Source organism: Pseudochaenichthys georgianus, chromosome 14 (assembly GCF_902827115.2).
Source record: "Pseudochaenichthys georgianus chromosome 14, fPseGeo1.2, whole genome shotgun sequence".
NCBI lineage: Eukaryota > Metazoa > Chordata > Actinopteri > Perciformes > Channichthyidae > Pseudochaenichthys > Pseudochaenichthys georgianus.
This window is the reverse complement of record NC_047516.1, coordinates 17783488-17805832: the sequence shown is the minus strand read 5'-3', so window position 1 is coordinate 17805832 and position 22345 is coordinate 17783488. Positions and strand designations below refer to the sequence as shown.

The following is a 22345-nucleotide window of genomic DNA, read 5'->3' as shown; positions in this document are numbered from 1 at the left end:
CTGTTCGCTCTGACTCCACTATCCCTGCTTTTGAATGCTCTCATAAAAACCAGGCCAGCAGATATAGTGTAATGACTGCAAACTCTTCTCCTCGCTGACAAATGCACACGATAGTTAATTGGTTCCATATTTCAGGGATTTTCAACAGAGGACTAATATGTCTGTTTCCCTATACAGCTGCTTCATCTTTACACTTCAACATAAATCTATTGTGGAAGTTTCAAAACATGAATGTCCTGGATTGTCGCTTTCCACCAAGGGATAAAAACAAACTGAATGTTGTCTCCAGGGATATATATTCCAGGAAGGGAGGGAGGGAGGAATGTTGTTTAACCAAATAGCTATTCTTATTGTTTAGCCTCCCTTTGTCTCAATAGACCAGTCATTTAAGGACCATAATATCATTACAACATTTCTAGTCTGACCTTGTGTGCTCTGCTTGGATCTTATTTGAATGCAAACATCTTAAATCTAATCTGAAGCATTTATTTTTCAGGGTGGGTTGAGTTCGGTTGCACGTGTGCGGGTCACGGTGTTGGACATCAATGACAACCGGCCCACTTTCTATCCAGTCCTCTACACAGTCAGTCTCAGCACCCATAGCGCCCCTGGAACATCTGTCGTCAAGGTGACAGCAAATGACCCAGATGCTAGGGAAAATGGCCGGGTGACCTATCGCACGGTACCTGGAGGAGGCTCTAATTTCTTCACTCTCAACAAGGATACAGGTATGTGTGTGTGTGATACTATCAACAACACATGATAGCAAACAGGAATGACCTATTGTGAAACTTTCTTTGGAGTTTTTAAAAACCATAACCATCAATCTTTGATTCTCTTTTCTTCTCCAGGTGTGATTTCTCTTTCCCGCTCGCTCCACGGTAAAGCCAACACGGTGATCTCCCTGGTGATATCAGCTGAGGACGGCGGTGGTTTGACGGCACCGGTAAATGCCAGGGTGAACGTGAGTGTGGTGGGAGGCTCCGTGGCGTCTCCCGTGTTTGACCAGGCCCAGTATTTCTTCACCGTGTCAGAGGACGTTCTCAGGGGGACAGCGGTGGGAGTGGTCCGAGCTGCAACAAAGACAGGTGAGGACGCTTGTGTTGGACGATCATTCTCTCCTTCGCTCTATGTCAATATATATCTGTGTAACACTTTATATTAAGGTACACTTATTCACCATCAACTAGTCGTTAATTAACATATTAGAGTCAAACTACTAGCTTATTTGTTATGAACAAGTCTTCATTTTAAAATAGGGAATTCTGAGTTATACCACATTTTTTGTTATTTTTGACACAATGAACCCTTTTAGTTTCATGTCTTGTTACATAAGAATAGACCATATTGGTTTGGTGTTATTATGGGAGAATTACTATTCTTGTGGTACTGCTGCCTTATTGACCCATATTGAGCATATTAAGACCAAAACTCATGTACAACAACTTCCTTACAATAAATAAGCACTAATTAGACGGTTATTGAGGAAAAACTCTTAACTAATGCCCTAGCACTTGTAGAATATGGTCATATAGAATAAAGCATTAATAAGTGTTTAATACTGACTAATAATGAGCCAATATACTGCTAATATGCATAACTAGTTGATAGTGAATATGTGTACCTTAATATAAAGTGTTACCTAAGTCTGTATACCAGGCTTGTTTTTATTAATTTACCCCGAATGCCATAGGGAAGCTATTGTATGTGCTTTTCTGTTCCTGGTTTCATCTTCCAGGACACAAATGCTCTAATGGGCTGCAGAGTGCATGATGTCTAACCTCTCAGGCCAGCAGTTGTGCAAATACGCAAGCAACAAGAGCATACACTCCATTAACAAATCACATCCATCACAGAGTGTGGGCTTTACTGAGGATTATTTCTACTCCGACCAGACTTTTATTTTCTCTCAGTATTATTGATGGAGAAATGAATTTGGATGGGGGTGTAATTGTGAGTGGGAGTCATAATGAAGTGTTCTCCGTGCTGCAGCAGACAGAGAAACACTTGTCTCTGTCTGTGTAAATGTACAACGCTTTCCATGATTCTATCCTCTCACCCACTCGGAGTGAATCCAGCCCTTTGTGAAGACTTGGAAAGATAATAAACACACCACTTCCATGTCTTCTTAAAGCGGATATGGATCTGTCATATGCATTTTAAATGTGCCGTGTATGTTTTCATTAAGCTAAAGACAGTGCATATCAACAGCCCTATACATTATTTTTGAAATCCTGTCCTCCCTTCTAGTAATGAAATAGTAGTATTTGCTGCGTTCAGTTTGTCAAAAAGAATATTTTTCTGCTAGAGTTTTTTAACATTACGACATGCTTGTTCACTTATCTATGATTACAGCTCTTGTCTCTTTGTCATTTTCTCACAGTTTTGTGTTTCTCTTGCCGTCTCCCTTTGTCCTCCATGCAGGTGTTTCAAAGGATATCTTCTACTCCATCTCCTCTGGGGACCCTGACGGTTACTTCACAGTGGACCGTGCCTCTGGTACCATCCGCTCTGCTCTTCCTCTGGACCATGAGATCTGCTCCAGCCTCGACCTGGAGATCCAGGCCCGCTCCGGCTCTCCTCCGGCGTATGGAACCAGTCGGGTACGAATAACCATTTCAGACGTCAATGACAACGCCCCGACCTTCCTCCCCTCCTCATCAGAGTCCCTGAGTTTACCTGAGATCACCAAAATGGGAACTGTTATCTACAGCATTCAGGCCACCGACAAGGACTCGGGTCATAACGGTCAGCTGAGCTTCGACCTGGTCTCTGCTGGGTCTGCAGGCAGCAGCGGACAGAGGACGTTCGGTGTTGACCGAGGCAGCGGAGAGGTGCGTCTGATTGGTAGTCTGTCATACGAAAGTGTGCCACGCTATGACCTTCAAGTGGTTGCCAAGGATGGCGGAGCTCCTCAGCTTAGCTCCACCTTCACCCTCGTGGTCCACATACAAGCGCAGGATGCACAAGGCCCACATTTCGACACGCTGACATACCGTGTGGAGTTAAAGGAAAACACAGCTCTCAACACACGCTTCCTCCAGGTTCGAGCGCTCAACAGAGAGGCATCTGGGAATGGTAAAAGCTCCTCTTCATCTTCTTCCTCCTCTATTTCCTACCGCCTGAGGCCTGACGGTGATGCTGCCGGTTTTGGCATCATGCCAGACAGTGGGTGGCTGTTTGTTCGCAGCTCTCTGGACAGAGAGGTCAAAGACATGTACCTGTTGACTGTCCTGGCCACTTCAGGCCCCGGAGGAGTGGGGAGAACCGGCAGTGCAACAGTCAGGGTGTCTGTAACCGACGAGAACGACAATTCACCAAGACTGAGCCAGGAGAGGGTGTTCCTGGCTGTCAGAGAGAACCTGCTCGCAGGGACCGGCTTTGGCAGGGTGTCTGCAACGGACAGAGATGCAGGACTAAACGCTCGACTCACCTACAGGCTGCTGCACACCGACAGGCACTTTCAGATCAATTCACAAACAGGTGAAGATAAATCCTAATAAGCTATTCATTGTAATGGAAGAATGCTAATAGTTCACTTAACTCAGTTTGTAGTAATTGTGTCTGCAATGTAACCAATGTAAATGCAATGTAAAACCGGCTGCAATGTAGTTACAACATTGCGTGATTTCCCTTAAGGAACTAATTACTTTGCTGTTTGTCTTTTCATGAAAATAGTAATCAGGCCTAACTAATTGCAAATAATGCAAGCTAAGGGCTCTGTCTCCTTCCCTCTCTTCTTTAGGTGAGATAAGCACCCGCCTCGCCCTGGACAGAGAACAGCAGTCCAGCTACCAGCTCGTTGTAGTCGTACAGGACGGAGGAACTCCGCCTCGCAGTGCCACCGGCACCGCTCACATCTCTGTGCTGGACGAAAACGACCACGCCCCCAGTTTCAATCACGCAAGGCCAGACAGGGAGCTGCTCCATCAGGTGAGAAGAAAGGGATTTGATAAGAGAAATTAACCTATTCTATGTGTCTACCTTTCCTATCACCATAAAGTAACTAGATTAGAAAAGGCGTTGGAGAGAGACATTCCTGTGAATAACAATCCTTTCTCATTGTAGGTGAAGGAGGGGCTTCCATCTGGGACTTTCATTGGGACAGTGATGGCTAAAGACCCAGACGAGGGAGAGAATGGGACCATATATTACTCTTTATCAGGTGAGTGTCTTAATCCTCTTCAATCACTTCCCTCTGTACGTTCACAGTGTTTCATCATTATGACTTTAACCGTGAGCTGAAATCCATACCTGTTGCATCCTCTGCAGGCTCCAGAGCAGAGCGGTTCTCCCTCAACCCGAATAGTGGCGAGCTTAAAAGCGCTTCCCCTCTGAGATGGGCCGAGCGAGCCGAGTACGAGTTTACTGTGACCGCTGCTGACCACGGCACCCCCGGCCTCAGCTCCACCTGCCAGCTGAGAATACAGGTACATATCATCTGTAAATGTAAAATATCTTCATCCACCAGCTGCAAGAACAAAACATTGTATGTGTCTTTAATTCATTTCTAAGGCAATCAGAAACAATGGTCAATCTGATGGCCAAAACAAAACAAATTCTCTTCCTTACATTACCTCAGTCATTTTGCATTCCTTGCTGCGAGTAATTTCCTCAAACTGTGCACAATGTGAACAGTATAACTGTCAAAGGAATTTTAAAGGAGATAAATAGGAGAAGGAGAGATGCTGAATCTGTGCCTGTACAAACAGAATCATATTCAATCTAGTGTGTGCTTCCTGCTCCAAAGGTTAGCGGGGTAACCAAACCCCAAGGTGAGAAACCCTGAGCTGCAGGAGGGAGCTGTTCTGGTCTGAGTTATTGTTCTGAACTTTCTGTATGAGGGTCAATCCTGCATATCAGCCTTCAATATCAGGAATTCTACAGCAGCGGCAAATAAAATGGCCTGCCAGTGAGGCATTTAGCCAGAAAAGGGTGGTGGTTTGCTTTGAGCTCAGTGTTTTCATGTGATTTCAGAAAGGAAAAGGATGCTAATTACAGCGGGAGAGCTTGCCTTAGATGTGTCCTGCTCCGTGCTTGTGCGACACTGAGATTAGAAAGAGGGGAAACAGGCACCTTGGAATCAAATGCTCCCAGATGAGATTTGATGAGAGCCAGCTGCATCAAATCACGTACAGAGAGAGAAAGGGAATACTCCATTGTACAGTAGCAGGCAGCGATACGTACATGCACTCAGGCCCACTGTAGCTGTAACGATACATTCAAACACTCTCATGAGGTGACATTCCCACTTTCAGGTAATGATTTTAAGATAATATTTCACATAGCTGTGGGTAAAAGCAGCCACTGGGATGTTGCTGTACACCACAGGTACTACAGAACACACACTAGGCTACTGTAGCTAGCGTACTTCAAAGGATGTGCAAATAGTACAATGCCGTTTCTGACACTGTCTAGTAAATCATCTAATTTGAAATTCTGTTAGCCCTTTGGCAAGCGGTTTATAGGGCGTTTTAGATGATGTCTCAAATATAGTCAGTCTTTTTTTAATATCCCCGTCATCCCCGTCACTTCCTTGCATTTTACGTTTGATGAAGACCAATAACTTTATAGACTCTTATTGCACTATTTCACTTTTTTAAACTATTTTTCTTTTTGTATTTACTATTTACTTGCACTATATTGTTCTGTGTATCTGTTTTATTGTGTTGCACTGTTGGAGGAGCCTGTGACCTAAGATTTTCATCATCATAACTACACTGTAGCTATGTTCGCATGACAAATAAAAAACCTTGAACCTTGAACCTTGACTCCAGAAAGATGCCTTTAATTGCAACAGATCCTGGTGGTGAAAGATGATGAAACGAGAGCCTGTTAAAATCAGCTTATTTTTGCTGTCTCCAGGGTTCTTTGATCTGTCCCAGAACTATTTCAATCCCTGAGGCTGTTGCTCAGAGTGCCGAAAGCCCTCTGGCACGTACTTGTTTCCCATCTGACCGGACGGTGCCGTATGGAGGCTGCACGTATTTGCTCTGTACCATCTGAACTGGAGCACCCTTCATTATGTTGTCACAGGTCACAAACCCTGACTCTCATCTTGCAGCCAGAATGCCGCAGTGTCAGGATATTTACTGGAAAGATTGAAGATAATGTCTCTTCATGCACAATGAGAATGCCGGTGAGGATTATTATAGTAATAAGCAACAAAACAGAAACAGATTACAGCCCAAGGCTATGTTTAGGGATGGGCTTGGGTGAGAGCCATACTGTATATGCTACATTGTCTGCAGAATACCAAAGGAAACCAGGTCCAGTACAGCTCTCTCTACCCTTTCTATACGTTTTTACTTACATTTGTGGATATTAAAGGGGGACCTATCATGTAAAATGCACTTGTTCATGAGTTTTATCAGAAACGTTGCTATCAGAAACAATACCGGACATTTTCTGGAAGTAATATGGACTGTGTTTATATTAGCAAGCATCGCTAACACTCAGAGCTAACCTGTACTGGAGAGAGTATGTGTAAAAAAGAAGGAAATTAAAAAAGGAACTCACCTTGTGGTAAACCGAAAGAAAAAGCATTTGAGCTCCATACTGTTTCAGAAATAATCCGTGATGTGGTTTGGAACATGATATGGCATTTAATCACGGCAGCACTTAGCTGTATATTAGTATTCTGAGCAGGCACAAGCTCCCGCTCCTCTTTTCTTTTAACCCTAAGGACCCAAAATCAGCGTTTCTCTAACAGGGCTGGAATAGAGGGATATGAGGGATGTCTAAAATGCATGATCTGTTTGGTATTTTGAGCAAAACAGATCATAGACATGTTTTTTATATATTTGTATATATCTGAGACCTATAATATATGCCTAAAATAGCATAATAGGAGACCTTTAAATCAAATGTGTTGATTGTTGTTGTTTTCTTTTGTTCAGGTTCTTAGCTCCTCTCGGTCCAACACAAAGCACAACATGCTATCCATGACGCTGAACACAGTGGAAGGAGCTGCTCCGGGCTCCATCATTGGCTCGGTCCGCCCTCATGACCACCATGAGTCTAATGTGTTGGAAGGTCAGGTGACCTACCTGGTTGTGGGGGGGACAGACCAAGATGGGACTTTCATGGTGGACCGATTAAAGGGTGATGTGTATCTGGTGCGGGAGCTGGACTACGAGAAGGGTTCGAGGTACACGCTGCACATCGAGGTGTCTGATTTCTCCAAGGCGTTTCCCAGCAGCCACCTGGTGCAGCTGGACATCATCGTGCAGGACAGCAATGACCATTCCCCACAGTTCACAGAGGACCCCGTTACCATTGTGATCCCAGAGAACTTAGACACAGGGGCTTCCATATATACATTCCAGGCTTTGGATCAGGTGGGAACCAAATATGTTACATGTTAAAGAACAAGTGTGATAACCATGGATTTATAGTTTAAACTTTACTTACAAGTTATTCGGATGGAATTTTCTTAGATGTCATCATGTTCTTCCACTGATTCCACTGATTCATAATTTTAATCTGTAAAGCCCACTGAGACAAACGTGTTTTGTGATATTGGGCAATACAAATAAAGTTTGATTTGATCAAATTCTGAGATAAGGATGGAGTATTTTAGGGACAAAATAGAAAAGGAAAATATTTTCTTCAAGACCAAAAACACATTTATCAACATTTCCTCTCACTGTCTGATTAATTAGTTTTCTTTTCTACAGGATGGTAGTGGACCCAATAGTGAGTTGCATTACGCAATTGAGCACCACTGGCCTGACACTCCAGACCTCTTGACCCTCGACCCCTCAAGCGGGGTCCTGACCCTGGGGCAGAAGGTAGATCGTGAGTCAACACCCTCCCTCTTCCTGGTGGTGCGTGCCACAGATCAGGCAGTGGATCCTTCTCAGAGGCGCTGGGGTTCAGTCACTGCTCGAGTGTTTGTGACGGACGAAAACGACAACGGTCCGATCTTCAGCTCTCCGTCTGCGGTCAGCGTCATGGAGGATCAGCCTGTAGGGTGAGAGACATGTCTAACTGATTCTTCATCTGTCATTCAAGGACAAGAAAACCCAATAATTGTGCTGAAAAGTCTCCACTTTTATGGCCCGAGCTAAAAGTGGTCGTGTTAATCTAACGTTTGTATTTTTACTGCCAGGTTTGTGATATTGTACGTGATGGCTCGAGACGAAGATGAAGGAGAAAATGGCCGAGTATCATACAGAATCCAGACAGGGAACAGCGCTGGCCGCTTTAGTCTGAACCCCAACACTGGTAAGCTTATTTTTAGCATGAGAGTTGACATTCAAAGATATCCTAATGTTCCAATAATATATAAAGGTCTGTGGAAACTGTGGATTTTTCATGAATACCCAATTTACACTCCATCAAGCGATGATTAGGGTAACATTCACCACATCATTTTGTGCATTAACAATCCTTTGAATGATTTAACACAATGGGAGTAGTATGTGGCCCTCTGCTGTAAGGGTTTTATGATTGATAGATAATCAGCATCCTATCCGTGGAAGCCCCCTGGATGAACAGAACTTTCCACAAGATCGTAATTACCCAATGAAGTGCTGTTTCTACAGGTTTTCAACTATTACAACACTCATAACCCCTTTAACACTCTTTACTAAATGATCTGTCAAGGCCTGAGAGCAATATTTCACTTGAGTAATACTTCAGGGTTTTTTACTTGACGGGTTTCTTCATGGGAACTGATCTTAATTTGGGCTGTGGATGTGGACACCCTTTGATATGCTATATATGTGTATGTGCAATCTCTTCACCATCAGAGCTGATGGAGGCGTACTAAGCACCGGCTGAGATGGGATTAAGAACCATGAGACAGACACTTAATGCAACTTCCAGATGGAAGAAAGTCTTTAGTTCATTACTGTCAAGTGTCTGCTGCATTAGCGGGTTGATTTCACCTCTGGTTTGTTTCTCAGGCTGTGTGTTCTTAAGATTATGGTTAACAATAGCGGATTAGAATTGTCTTGCACAGACATTTACCAAACTTCTTCTTACATGAGAGTATCAATAATAGTATGAATACTGCCTATAAATGGTGTGTTTGTTCCATCATTGAAGCCACGTCAGACCTGCATGGACATGAACGACATGTGTGCAGGACTGCATTAGATTGAAACAATATGTCTGTATTTCTGTGAAATTCAGTCTGATTTAATTACCGGTAGTGTCTCTAGAAAACCTTGAGAACTACTGCAGGACTAAATAAGGGTTTTGTGTGAGTTTGAGCATATTTTCTCCAGAGAGTAATAACACCTTTATCGTGTGGTGAATGCTGTATCAGTAACACAGAATTGGCTACAGAAGAGAATGAAACCGTACGTTTTTTACATCTGTTTGCATTTGGCTAAAAACCAATGGAGCAAGCAAAGCCTCGCAGGAACATCAGAGCCTCAGCTTAACACACCAGTAAACACACAATGAATAGGTTTGGCATGCTGCAGCATTAATAAAATGCACACATCTTTTCAGCTACATTATACAATGTTGTGTATTGTCCACACACTTTTATATTTCCTTTCACTTTGACTGACCCTCATTGTATTCAGGGGGGTGACAGTTGTGAGCTGTTGGCATTAAAGGTAGGGGAGTAACTGAAGCCAGAGTCTGAGTAGTGGTGGTCTTTCTCAATAATCTATGTGAACGAGTTACATTAGTAATGCCTAACAGTTTTAAAGGCTAACAGATACTTTAATGTACTGTGGAAACTCTCATCAAGTAAAGCTGTAAAGGTTGTGTTTTTACTAGTCCTTCCAGGCAGACAAAAACTGCCTCTCTCAAGTACACACAATTTCACTTTCACAAAAATAATCGGACACACATTCAGCCCCGAACACACCTACACACACAATTCAAGACCAAGGCATTCCACTTGAGAATATGTATTTAAAGTGAAGTAATCCAGGAAATGGGGTTTAAAAGAAATCCTCTTTTCTCTTTTGTAGGTTCTCTCTCCATCCTTAAAGCACTAGACCGAGAAGAGCAGGAGGTGTTTAATCTGACCATCATAGCAGAGGATCATGGGATGCCTCAGCTTTCCACAGCTCAGGTGCTGAGTGTGCAGGTGATCGATGTGAACGATGAAGCTCCAATATTCCAGCGGGCAGAGTTTGAGGCCCAGGTGATGGAAAACCAAGGACCAGGAACAACCGTGCTGAAAGTTACTGCCACTGACCGGGACCAAGGTTGGTTTGCAAAGGAAAAAAGAAAGAACCGGGCTCTGTTCACTTATTACTAAAATTCACTGTAGCATTGAATGATTAAAACATTACAGCGGATTCATATGATCTACATATGCCTCCAGTTTTCCCAGAAGGCCACATAATGAAACAATAGAGGCACATACATGGTTCTGTGAACATAATGACTTTAAACCAAACCACATGCTCATGCTAATGAAAATGTGTGGTCACACACGTTCACAGCCTCATATTTCTGCATTGGAATTTGCTTCAAGCTTGCCCTGCCTTTTTTTTCTAATTTGTGTCTGATTTGTGTTTCAATGCAGGTTCTAATGGCCAAGTGACGTATGGAGGTGTGACAGAGGAAGGCTTCATCATCAACCCTATGACAGGAGTCATCACCACTACGAGGGAACTAGATGCAGAGCTCCAGGATCACTACACACTCACTGGTATTATTATATTTATCGTCTCAAACAAATACATTCAACCAATTATATACTAACAGAGTTCAAGCTCATTAAAGTACCTTATATTAAAATGTTGTATTAGTTCCAACTTCTCATCAGCTAAACAACGTGCATCTCTTTTCAGTTTATGCCAGGGATGGAGGTCTGCCTTCTAACTTTGCCAAGGCTGTAGTCCGTGTGGCGGTGCAGGATGTAAACGACAACACTCCAGTCTTTGCAAAGTCATGGTACGGACTGGAGGTGCCAGAGAACCAGGCGCCCGTTGAGCTTTGCTTCCTCAAGGCCACAGACCCTGACTCAGGTCCTGGAGGAGAGCTGGAGTACAGGATCACTGGTGAGGAACAGCGTTGTGTGTGTAACCAGAGTATTTTATTATTATATATATTATTATTAATTGATTTAAAGGGCAATTTAGTTCACCATAATTGCTGTAATTGCTGTTTGAGGGTGTGTCGGATGGGGAAATAACAATATCCTGGGATAGTCCATTTTTGTCATTTTTGGTGTTTACAGTCTTAAAACTGTGGAGTTTAAATTAAGAGATTGTTGACAGATTATTACAGTTGGCACTGTGTGTTATTGGTGATATAGTTATACTGAGAGTGTGCAGGATTCGATTGAGAGGCTATTCATGGAGCATTCAAACTAATGTTTTGATTTTGACAGTTCTCTGTCCCTCCCATATCCAAAATCCGATCTTGCTCATGACTTTCTTTTGTCTTATTTCATATTAGTTTCATATACGGTTTGGAGCACATTCAAACTTAAGTGCAGTGTTGACACAGATGTTTTTAACATTATGACCACAGAAATTCTTGGATTCTAAAAGTTTTTCTTTCTTTTCCCAACAAATTCTCCATCCAGCTGGGGACCCTGATGGAGATTTCCACCTCGAAACAAGCACTGGAGCCCTGTCCACGTCACGCGGCCTAGACAGGGAAACCAAGACTGAATATTTTCTGGAGGTGATGGCCACGGACCGAGGCAGCCCTGCTCTCAGCGCTACTGTCACAGTGGAAGTGAAAGTGATGGATGTCAATGACAACAACCCTGTCTTCAGCAGAAGTAGCTACTCTGTTGAAGTTTCAGAGGACGCTGCAGAGGGGTTCAAAGTTCTGGAGGTAAGTAGAAAGGGGAATTTAGATAATACTATGTCCAAACATTGCCCAAACAAACTGGATATCTCACTTTGCTTACAAAAGTAGGGCCGTTACGGTATCATATTCCACTACAAGGTTAACATGGCCAAAATAATCCATAATAACCATATTATTGTGTTTTTAAAAAAACATTTGGAGAAAACCGGCTCATTAAACTTAGTATTTTACTAACACAATATTTATTTAACAAAATATCACAGTCATGGTCTATACTTTTATATCGTGGGCATGCCAAAACTAAATATGTGCATATCTTAATAGTACTCATTTAATCCTAAAAATGTATTCTTCTATCTCCAGGTGTCAGCCACAGATGCAGACGATAACCTCAATGGGAAGGTTTTGTACTTCCTTAGCCCAGAGGCGCACGGAGCATTCAGTGTGGATGAAAGCACCGGTGTTATCACCACGGCAGCACCTCTGGACCGTGAAAAGAGGGCGTTATACAGCTTCCAGGTGTTTGCAGTTGACCTTTCACCCGCTGAACCCAGAAACACCTCTGCTCAGGTAAATAATGGGGTGGAAAAACATTACGAATTTGTGATTTGTGAGTACTTATTTATGTTAATTACATTTTCAATAAACTTAACCCAGATGTGATTTCTTCCTTGTAGGTAACAGTCACCATCCTAGATGTCAACGACAACACTCCCTTCTTCATCCAGGATCCGCTGGTCATCGAGGTGTCCAGCAGGCGTTCCCAGCGAGTGCTTGCCACCATGAAGGCCGAGGATAAAGACTTTGGTGCCAACGGTTCTGTGTTTTACCGTTTCGCCATGCCAGTCAAAGGCTTCAGCATCAACTCCCTGACTGGGGAGATCCAGGCCACTGAGCCACTGGGGGATCTGACCCAGGCTCAGAGGACCCTGATAGTGGAGGCCATGGACCAGGGCAGTCCAGCTCAGTCTGCACAGGGAGTGGTGGTGATTTACGTGAAGGAGGTGGAATACAACGGAATTCGCTTCTCTAGGAATGCCAGAGACGTCAGCCTACAGGAAAACGCTGTGAAAGGTCTGAAATTAATGTATCATTAGAGATAAATTCATCATCTAGGTTAATTTGTCCTCCTTTATACTGAGAAAAACTCTCTGCGATCACATTTCACTAACTTTTTCTCTGCTGTACTTCATAAATTCAGGCACAACTGTGGCTCAAGCTCAGGCTCAACACCCAGATGGCACACGTAATGATATCAGCTACACCCTTTTCAGTGGAAACAGAAGGCAGGCCTTCAGCATCACCTCTGCAACAGGTACAACTCACATACAGTAAAACACAATCATTATTTAAAGTGTTATGTCCTTTTACATTTTAATCAAGTGTAGATTTAAAAGACAAAACATATTAGTTTGTTATATCTTTTGATGGTTGTCTGATTCTCATTTTGCACTCGAATCTTCAGGTGAAATCATGGTGAAAAGTCCCAATGGGCTGGACTATGAAGATACCCCCAGGCTCCGTCTAGTTGTGAAGGCCGAAACCTTATCCTCCACTTCTTTCATGGCTATAAACCTGATCCTACAGGATGTCAATGACAACCTTCCTCGCTTTCAGCTGCAGAATTATGTGGCCTACATGAGAGAAGCACAGGGATATGAAATGGCCATCATACAGGTGATGGCTGAGGATGTGGATCAGGGCCAAAATGGTCAGGTGACCTACTCCATCCAGTCATCAGGCGTGAGCGGCCTGTTCAAAATCGACCCGATGACAGGAAGCATCACCACAGCAGCCATCATGGATCGTGAGATCTTTACCCAGACCAAGTGAGTACAGATCCACTCTCTTTGCACATTTTGTTGATGGATATATATCTGTAACCAATGTTTGAGCTGCTGCTTGAGTGTACGGCGACCTGTGTTTGTACGGCGACCTTGAGAGCCTTGAAAGGCGCCTATATAAAATAAATGAATTATTATTATTATTATTATTATTATTACAATAAACGTATCTATACACAGAGGTAAATATGTACTGAAGAAAGAAAAAAAAAAAGAAGACATTTCATATCACATCATAATCGCTCTGGTGCAATTTCTAACTGTAAATCACCATCATTTGAATTAAACTTGTAAGAGACATAACATAATTTTGGACAACCTTTTTTTCACCCCCCTCCACAGGCTTGTAGTTACAGCAACTGATAGAGGAAGTCCAGGGTTGGCTGGTTCGGCCACATTGACAGTGATAATTGTTGACCAGAATGACAACAGTCCCACTATCCCTCTGCCCAAGGAAATCCGCATCCCAGAGAGTAAGTGCTTTAAAGGTCCCATGACATGCTTTTCCAGTTATCACCCATCCCCTTGTGTGTTATATAGCTTGTCTCGGCCCCCTCCTCTTCATCCTTTACCTGCTTCCCCTTGGTCACATAATCCGCCGTCATGGACTTCAATTCCACTGCTTTGCCGACGACACCCAGCTTCTCATCTCCACCAAGTCCATATCCACTGCTACCCACTCTATCCTGACAAACTGCATCACTGAAATAAAATCCTGGCTCCAACTTAACTTCCTGAAACTCAACTGCGATAAATCTGAAATAATAATCATTGGACAAAACAAGCTCACCACACCTATCCATAACTTCACCCTCAACATAGACGGCTTCCCAGTTCAAACCTCCCCTCACATCCGGAACCGAGGCATCATATTTGACCAAACCCTCTCCTACAACAAATACATCAAACAGATCACAAAGACAGCCTTCTTCCACCTCAAAAACATCGCCCGTCTACGTCCATCCCTCTCTCCCACTGCTGCCGAAACCCTCATCCACGCCTTCATCACCTCCCGTCTGGACTATTGCAACAGCCTCATCTACGGTTCACCTGCAAAAATCCTACCTGACTGACCTCCTCCACAGACACACTCCCACTCGCTCCCTCTGCTCTGCTACTGCCAACCTCCTGTCCCTCCCCACCCGGACCAACCTCAAGTCGTGGGGCGACAGAGCCTTCTCCGTTGCTGCACCCACCCTCTGGAACTCACTACCCCAATCCATCAGAGATTCTTCCTCCCTCACAGCATTCAAAACATCACTCAAAACCCACCTGTTCAACACTGCATTCAACCACTGACCACCCCTCCCCCCCTATTTTCTGTTTTGTTTATCTCTTTTTGTATTTCTTTGTTATCTAATTTTTTATTTCTTTTGTTTTCTCTTGTCTTTTTGAGTTTCATGAAAAGCGCTATAAAAGTCCCATGTATTATTATTATTATTATTATTATGCATGTAAACGGTCTGCAAAGTCACAAACCCTCAAAGTACACCCTGTAGCGAGTACAACTCTAACACAGAAAAGACCTGTCTATACTGCCCCAGAACGCCTCGTTGTGGACATTTTTCTTTTTCCATTTTTTTCTTCCTAGTCATAGTGACGTAACGCTGCGGAGCTTCGAACACACACACACTCACTCAGCCTTATCTTTTCTCAGCCGCGGTGGAATTATGATCAGTAGAAATGGCCATGTCATGGGACCTTTCATTTGTAGTCCATCTTATGTAGGTCAGTTTGCAGCAAAATCTTACAATTTTAAAAACAGACAAGCCCTGTGCGATAATCTGTACTTGTGCATCACAACTGTGCATTGGTTCAAAAACAAGGAAGAGCATACTTTAAGCCACAGTTGGTAAAATACAACTTACATGTTTTTGTTCAATCCCTTTCTCTACCAGATATGTTGATTGGCACAGAGATCACTCTTGTGACGGGTAACGACGTCGACTCCAGTCCTGCCCTCTCCTACTCCTTACAGCTGGACCCGACAGCATTAGGCAAGTTTGGGATTCACCGCTACAGTGGAGGCGTGTCACTCACTGCCCCTCTGGACTTCGAGGAGAAGACATGGTACACCCTGACTGTCAGAGCCACGGATAGCCAGCACCAAACTGAGGCCAACATAACAATACTGGTGGAGGATATTAATGACAATGCACCTGCGTTCACCGACGATCTTTATCAGGTAGGAAGGCTTTTAAATCAAGACGATGTTCTGTTTTTGCCCCGGGACATTTATTCATGGTACTAAATTAGATTAGTTTCCATTGTTTACTACTTGCTGCCTGAGGAAACTGAGGAAATGCCCAGAATAATTGCGTTTATCTTTGTTCACACCTTATAAAGTTTGATAGGCAATTAAACTCCCTAAGAAATCTTTTTTGTTATCTTAAAGAAGAAAACTTCAATTTTACACACACGGTAAAAATCCCTCATGCACATTCCCAAGGTGCGCACAGTGATAAAAGTTAACTGCAGAATGTTGCCTGGGGAAACGTTGCAGAGATCAGCTTGTTCCTTCTTTGTCTAAGGAAATGACCTCAACATTACCACACAATCAGAAAAAAGGAATTACAATATAAAATTCAATGTTTCCCTCTGTGAGTTTATTGCCCTTTGGGAATTTTATTAAAGTGCCTATGCGGTCCACTTTTAAGTTATTTGTTTATTTATGTAGGTCATTTTCTCTGATGTTAATATGTTGTTATTAATATCTTTGCACCACAGGTAACTCTTCCTGAGCACACACCACCAGGTAGTGTCGTTATCACAGTAACAGCAACTGACAGGGACTCGGGAGAAAACGGAAAGATCACATACAGAGTGACGTCATCAACCCAGGAGGGATTCTACATTGACCCTAATAACGGTATACAACCTTGCTTCCTCAATGATATATATTAGCACCATAAATGGGTTTTTAAAAAGGTCATATGTTATTCATTACATTTTAAAGATAAGTTCCCCAGCACAAAGTCTGACTTTCTCTCATCCTCTGTATCCAGGAACACTGTTCATCAATCACAGAGCGGAGTTCGACCCTGAACGTCCGTCGGTCAGTATTGTTATTGAAGCTAGCGATGGAGGCTCTCCTTCGCTGTCCTCCCTCACCACTGTCCAGGTCCAAATATCTGACGTCAATGACAATGCTCCTGTGTTTCACCAATCAGAGTACAGGTCAGTGTACTCTCTTTTACATTCTGGATGTGTTATGATGTAACCTCAACAGCGTTTACAGATACATGTTTTCTCTGCCTGCAGGGCTACGGTTTCCGAGGATACCATCCCAGGGTCAACAGTTCTGACTTTCGAAGCCTTTGACAGTGACCTTTCCCGAGAAAACTGCGGCTTTGATTTTGCTATAGCCAATGGCAATGAGGGAAATGCATTCCAGATTGAAAGCAGCGTGCGGTTCCTGGAGGGGCGGGGCTTTCAGACCGTCGGGACTCTGCTGTTGGCCGAGGGGCTCGACTTTGAAACCAAGCCCCTTTACAACCTCACTGTGGTGGTGTCGGACCGTGGTGTGCCCCAGAGGAGCTCTAATGTTGCTGCGGTGATAACCATTGGTGATGTGAATGATAACCCTCCCGTGTTTAGCCGAGCAGAATATACTGTGTCTCTGAGTGAGGGAGCTGCCGCTGGGACTGAGATCATACGACTGACTGCTACAGGTGGGCAAACGTCTACTATTATATACCCAATAATCTCGTATTTTCAATAATCCCCGCTTACTTTGTCCTCCAGTTAATTAATCATACTCTGTTGTGTTTTTGCCAGACCCGGACTCAACTCCCAATGCTGAGGTCCAGTATACTATCAGTTCTGGAGATGAAGTGAACTTATTTACCATTGACCAGTGGACTGGAGCCTTGCGACTTCAGCGAACACTCGATCGTGAGCACCAACCCACACATGTTGTCATCATCCAGGCCACAGATGGACAGGGTCACTTTGCGCTCGCTCCAGTCATTGTTGAGGTCAAAGATGTGAATGACAATCATCCGTTCTTCCCTGTGGAAGTCCTCACAGCCAGTATCAAAGAAAACCGGCCAGCAAACTCAGCTGTGACTGTTCTTCATGCCATTGACCACGACACAGGTGTTTTTGGTCAACTGAAGTACCACATTGTGGAGCGGTCTGCGGCGGGAAGAGACAGCTTCACTGTGGACCAGAACACCGGAGAAATCAAAAGCAAAATTCCCTTTGACTTTGAGAAGGTCAACTCCTTTAACTTTGTAGCAGTGGCAGTAGATTCAGGAAACCACTCGGCCACTGTTACTGTACAAGTGTTTGTCACAGGTGAAGATGAGTATGACCCACTCTTCACATCCTCTGAATTCTCCTTTGAAGTCCCAGAAGGAGCTCAGAAAGGCCAAAGCATTGGACAGATCCAGGCAAATGATGAGGATGAAGGGGTGGATGGTATTGTTCTATATTCTCTTCCCACCAGCTCTCAGTACTTTGATGTAAACAAAACCACTGGGGTCCTTTTCTTAAAGTTGGACGGTTCAGGCAGCAGTGGTAGCAGCGGCTCAGGTCGGGGCAAACGGGAAACCAGGCTGATGACCGTAGATGTGAAAGCTCACAGTCCTCTAGATGCATCTCGCACCACTACAGCCCACGTCTCCATCGACGTCTCAAACACCAACTTCGGCCTGGCCCAAGATGTCAACATCCTGCTGATTTGCATCATTGCTGTGTCCCTCGGTTTTATCGTATTGCTTGTGATCATGGCTGTGGTGATCTTTCTTGTCAAGTCACGCAGAAAGAAAAAAGCCCAAGATGCAGGAAACAGGACTGTTGCATCAGGAACAGCTCTGCAGAAACTAGATGATTGCAACTCAAGGTCAGGAGGGGAGAGGATTTACCACCAAGCCTTGCCGGGCTATGCTGGAGATCAGGGTGGGGCTGGAGGTGGACCCTACACTAGAGGGGGCTCCCTGGATCCCTCTCACTCCAGTGGAAGAGGATCAGCAGAGGCAGCGGAGGACGATGAGATCAGGATGATAAACGAGTATCCCCGTGTGGCCTCCATCACCTCGTCCATGCAGGAGCACATCTCTGCCAGAGGACCAGACTCTGGAATTCAGCAGGACGCCGATCAACTCTCCGATATCTCCTGTGAGCCGGCAGCTTTGGAGGGCAGCACTTGGTTCAAAGGAAAGAAACTGGGAGGCAGTATCAGTGGGACCCTGCTCTCTGGTCAACTACCAGTCTATAGGGATGAGGGAGGTGGGTACCTAGGAGCAGGACGAGGCCTCAATATTACACTCCCCAAGGATTACGCCTTCCCAGAGGATGGTAAACCTAGAGTGGATGGTTCCCTCACGGCTATTGTTGCCAGTGATGAGGAGCTACGCGGTAGCTATAACTGGGATTACCTACTCAACTGGTGCCCTCAGTTCCAGCCTCTGGCTAATGTCTTCACAGAGATCGCCAGGCTGAAAGATGAAACTGCACAGCAGACCCAGAATCCTCGTCAACCTTTCCAGCCAAAGCACAAAATGGATCCCAAACCTAGAATTGATCCTCCGCCACTCATCACATCAGTGGCTCATCCAGGGGCCATGTCCGTTCCCCCCAAGGTCCCTGTGATTGGACGGACATTCCCCCACTTGGCCTCACTCCGCAGGTCCCCTATCAGTCATGAGGGATCCATTTCCTCAGCAGCGATGTCCCCAAGCTTCTCCCCTTCGCTGTCCCCTCTGGCAGCTCGATCTCCTGCTGTTTCTCCCTTTGGAGTCAACCAGGGGCCGTCAGCATCCATGATCAGCACCAGGGAGCCCTCGCTGGACCAGAGTCCAGATCGTGAGATGAGAATATGATCTAGAAACTAAACAAATATTTAAGTCAGACAAACTGAATCCTTTTGGCTGTTCTTTTGATGGAATGAAAAAAAGCCAATGGAGGGGGCAGATTTTGAGGTGTGTTTCAAGTGTCTGACCAAAATGAATTTTGGACAATAAACACATCCACAAAAACATACTTAAACTTCTCATGGTAGAATATGTGCATACTTTGAAGTATTTCCATTGATCCGCAGTGTCACAGGAATATACAAAATGGGAACATGTGCCTGGGTTGACAGGACGGCCCACCCTCACAACAGTGACGCAGGTCTCCATGAACTGATCGGGGTTAAGGGCTAAACTGACCTCTTCATGGGAATGTGCTCTTACTACAGTATGCCCTGCAGTCAGAGATCCCTTAGTGTGTAGATAGATACATGTGTAGTTTTCATGTCCCTCGCTGGCTGGCCAGGGAGCAAAGGACATTGCTCCTCTCTTTGTGTCTGTGGACATTTTTACACTCCAGTATTAATCTCATCTAGTGGCTGCGTTTAAAATGGCCTCTGGACATGTGTGTGTGGATCCCATGGACATTCAAACAATGTGTGTTCACAAAAGCACTGATTCATTGAACTGACAATGCATTACACAGTGGAGCAGCACTGGTGATTGTGGTCTTTCACACCAATTCAGATGACTGTTGTTTTGATTTTACTTTTATTTTTATATATTTTTATATAAAATTATTATTTCAGATCCAGAAATGCCATTATTCCACATGAGAGGTTATTGTTATTGTGTATTTGCATATGTGTATATTTGTATGTATGCAGGCTACGCTATGTACTGTATGTGTCTCCTAGGTTTTAGAGACTCTTGTGATGGTTCTGATGTGAGTGAGAGGGGGATGTTGTGTTTTTAGCATTATTTATATAAAAACAGGACTTGCTGCCACATTTTGACAGTAGGAAACCAAGCACAGCTCACACTATGCTGTGTTGTTACCTTAATAATTTTTCTTTTTTTGTCAAAATTGTAGATCATCGAATATCCTAAACAGAAACTGTATGGAAACCCGTGATTGATCTTGATGCATGCTTCTCCAGTAGCTCAGCACTCTTTTGTACGGCAGCACATTCCCTTTGTTATTCAAGGAAAACTCAACTTGCTGTTCACCTCTGTGTCTTTGACAGAAAAGTGCTTCCTGAAATGTACACCAGTCATTAACCTAAATGCATTTTACTGTGAAGTTGTTCATCTCAGCACAACATAAATAACATGCAATGCATGGGCTGGGCTTTTCATAGGAAAGTGGAATAACTTGGAGAAATACGTGATTACGGAGTAGCACGTGATACAGACAAGTGGGAAGCAAATCCCTGAACTCATTAGCCCTGATGAATGTACAAAGATTAAGCAACCAGTGCAGTATTTATTTTCCATGTTAACTCTCAGTTCTGTGCATTTGTATTGCTATGATTCACTCTTCTGTATTGTTACCAACATGATGAGGTGTTTTCTGGTTCCATGTGTTTAACTCATCATCTGCACCCTTTCTTCTGCTCTCATTGTTCAGATCGAGTTGTACAGATCTGATTGCCGAGCACGAGGCAACAGGCTTCAAATGTGTCTTTTCATTATCTCATGCGTATTTATCCTATTTAATATTTGCAGGTATTTGCAGAGATTGGAAGACTTTTGTTTTCAAAAGACGGCTTCTACCTCTGTTCTGTGTTCAACAAAACGCTGCATTCAAATTTGGCATTGGTATTAATCAAAAACTTCACATCCAAAAAGCCTAACTCTAGCACATCATCTATCCAACTCATAATCATGCTGTAAGGACATGTTCTGTATTGGAGGACCTCCATTTGGACTTCAGTTTGAGAAGACTGTCGGGGACTGATCAGTGAAGCAATGGCAGAAAAAAGAAAGCTGTACATGTATTTAAAGCAAATAATAAATTCCTACTGATCTCTTTTGACAAACTAGAGTCAGCCTCATCTTTTTCAGAACTCATATCAAGGCTTTCAGGGAAGAACTGAAAATTAATTTTTAAAAGTTTAAAAGTCTTACAGTTATCTTAGCTGGGAATGGTAACTTTGAAGCGTTGTATTTAACTGTAGAGAGCTTTTACTAAAATGAAGGGAAGACTTGGCTTTGGGCAGAATCACAGCCCAAATGATGACCGCAGCAACAGACAGAGACATACATCCATGGTCCCCATCTGGCTTCTGGAACATTACTACATGTTCAGTAAACTAATCCAGTTTATTATCATTATGATATTGAATTTGGTTTTATTTGTTTAAATTCAATCCAAGGAATTACATTTAAAGGACTGATTTCCTACATTGTTCCAAGATATTAACAACCAATACTGACAAAAAACATTACATGTTACTTGTTACAACATAACATTTAAGTGTATCTTAAAAGTATGTTTTTGATCAATCATGATGCACATTAAATTACATCAAATTGACTGAGATGATCTGCACATTTAAACCCTAAATTGACAAAATGTGTACATCCTGAAAATTGCAAACCACAAACAATTTCTTACATTTGTTCCTTACAAAAAGGCATCTATTAATTTTCTATCATAAGATACATTCAAAGTTAGCCTTTAGAGGTATTGGAGAAAACTGAGGTCCAGCCAAGATCCAGTCAGCAGTGGATTCAGTTCTCCAGCTCATATAAAGGCATATGATGTTGACGTAGCTGAATAATTGCAAATTGTTTATTTCATATGGAGCACAGACATGTTTGCATAGCTGCTGGGGATTTCTGCCTCATTTGGTCATCACAGACAACCGTGCAGTGTTTCTGTGTTATTGTTATGTACAGAAGGAGCTGGACATGGATTTTGACAAGATGGTGGAGAAGGAGCCAGATCCAGAAGCTGCTGCGGAACCAGTGAGAAAGGCACAGGACGTCATGTGAAATGAAAGGTGGTGAAGAATTACA

The 22345-nt window shown here is 43.5% G+C and overlaps 1 protein-coding gene across 1 annotated transcript in view; it reads left to right on the top strand.

Moving 5' to 3' along the window:
* dchs1b (dachsous cadherin-related 1b) overlaps positions 1-21345 on the top strand; it is a 91372-nt gene extending 70027 nt beyond the window's left edge. Inside the window, exons 6-28 of the mRNA XM_034098815.2 lie at positions 497-728; positions 852-1088; positions 2425-3483; positions 3746-3933; positions 4069-4165; positions 4273-4430; positions 6900-7340; positions 7680-7975; positions 8114-8229; positions 9939-10178; positions 10502-10627; positions 10770-10979; positions 11510-11766; positions 12106-12312; positions 12420-12816; positions 12944-13057; positions 13208-13571; positions 13929-14059; positions 15485-15771; positions 16314-16455; positions 16592-16763; positions 16848-17257; positions 17364-21345. Coding sequence (XP_033954706.1) covers positions 497-728; positions 852-1088; positions 2425-3483; positions 3746-3933; positions 4069-4165; positions 4273-4430; positions 6900-7340; positions 7680-7975; positions 8114-8229; positions 9939-10178; positions 10502-10627; positions 10770-10979; positions 11510-11766; positions 12106-12312; positions 12420-12816; positions 12944-13057; positions 13208-13571; positions 13929-14059; positions 15485-15771; positions 16314-16455; positions 16592-16763; positions 16848-17257; positions 17364-19411 — 7929 coding nt within the window. The 3' untranslated portion in view covers positions 19412-21345. The remainder of the gene's footprint in view (positions 1-496; positions 729-851; positions 1089-2424; positions 3484-3745; positions 3934-4068; positions 4166-4272; positions 4431-6899; positions 7341-7679; positions 7976-8113; positions 8230-9938; positions 10179-10501; positions 10628-10769; positions 10980-11509; positions 11767-12105; positions 12313-12419; positions 12817-12943; positions 13058-13207; positions 13572-13928; positions 14060-15484; positions 15772-16313; positions 16456-16591; positions 16764-16847; positions 17258-17363) is intronic.
* Positions 21346-22345: the final 1000 nt, after the last annotated feature.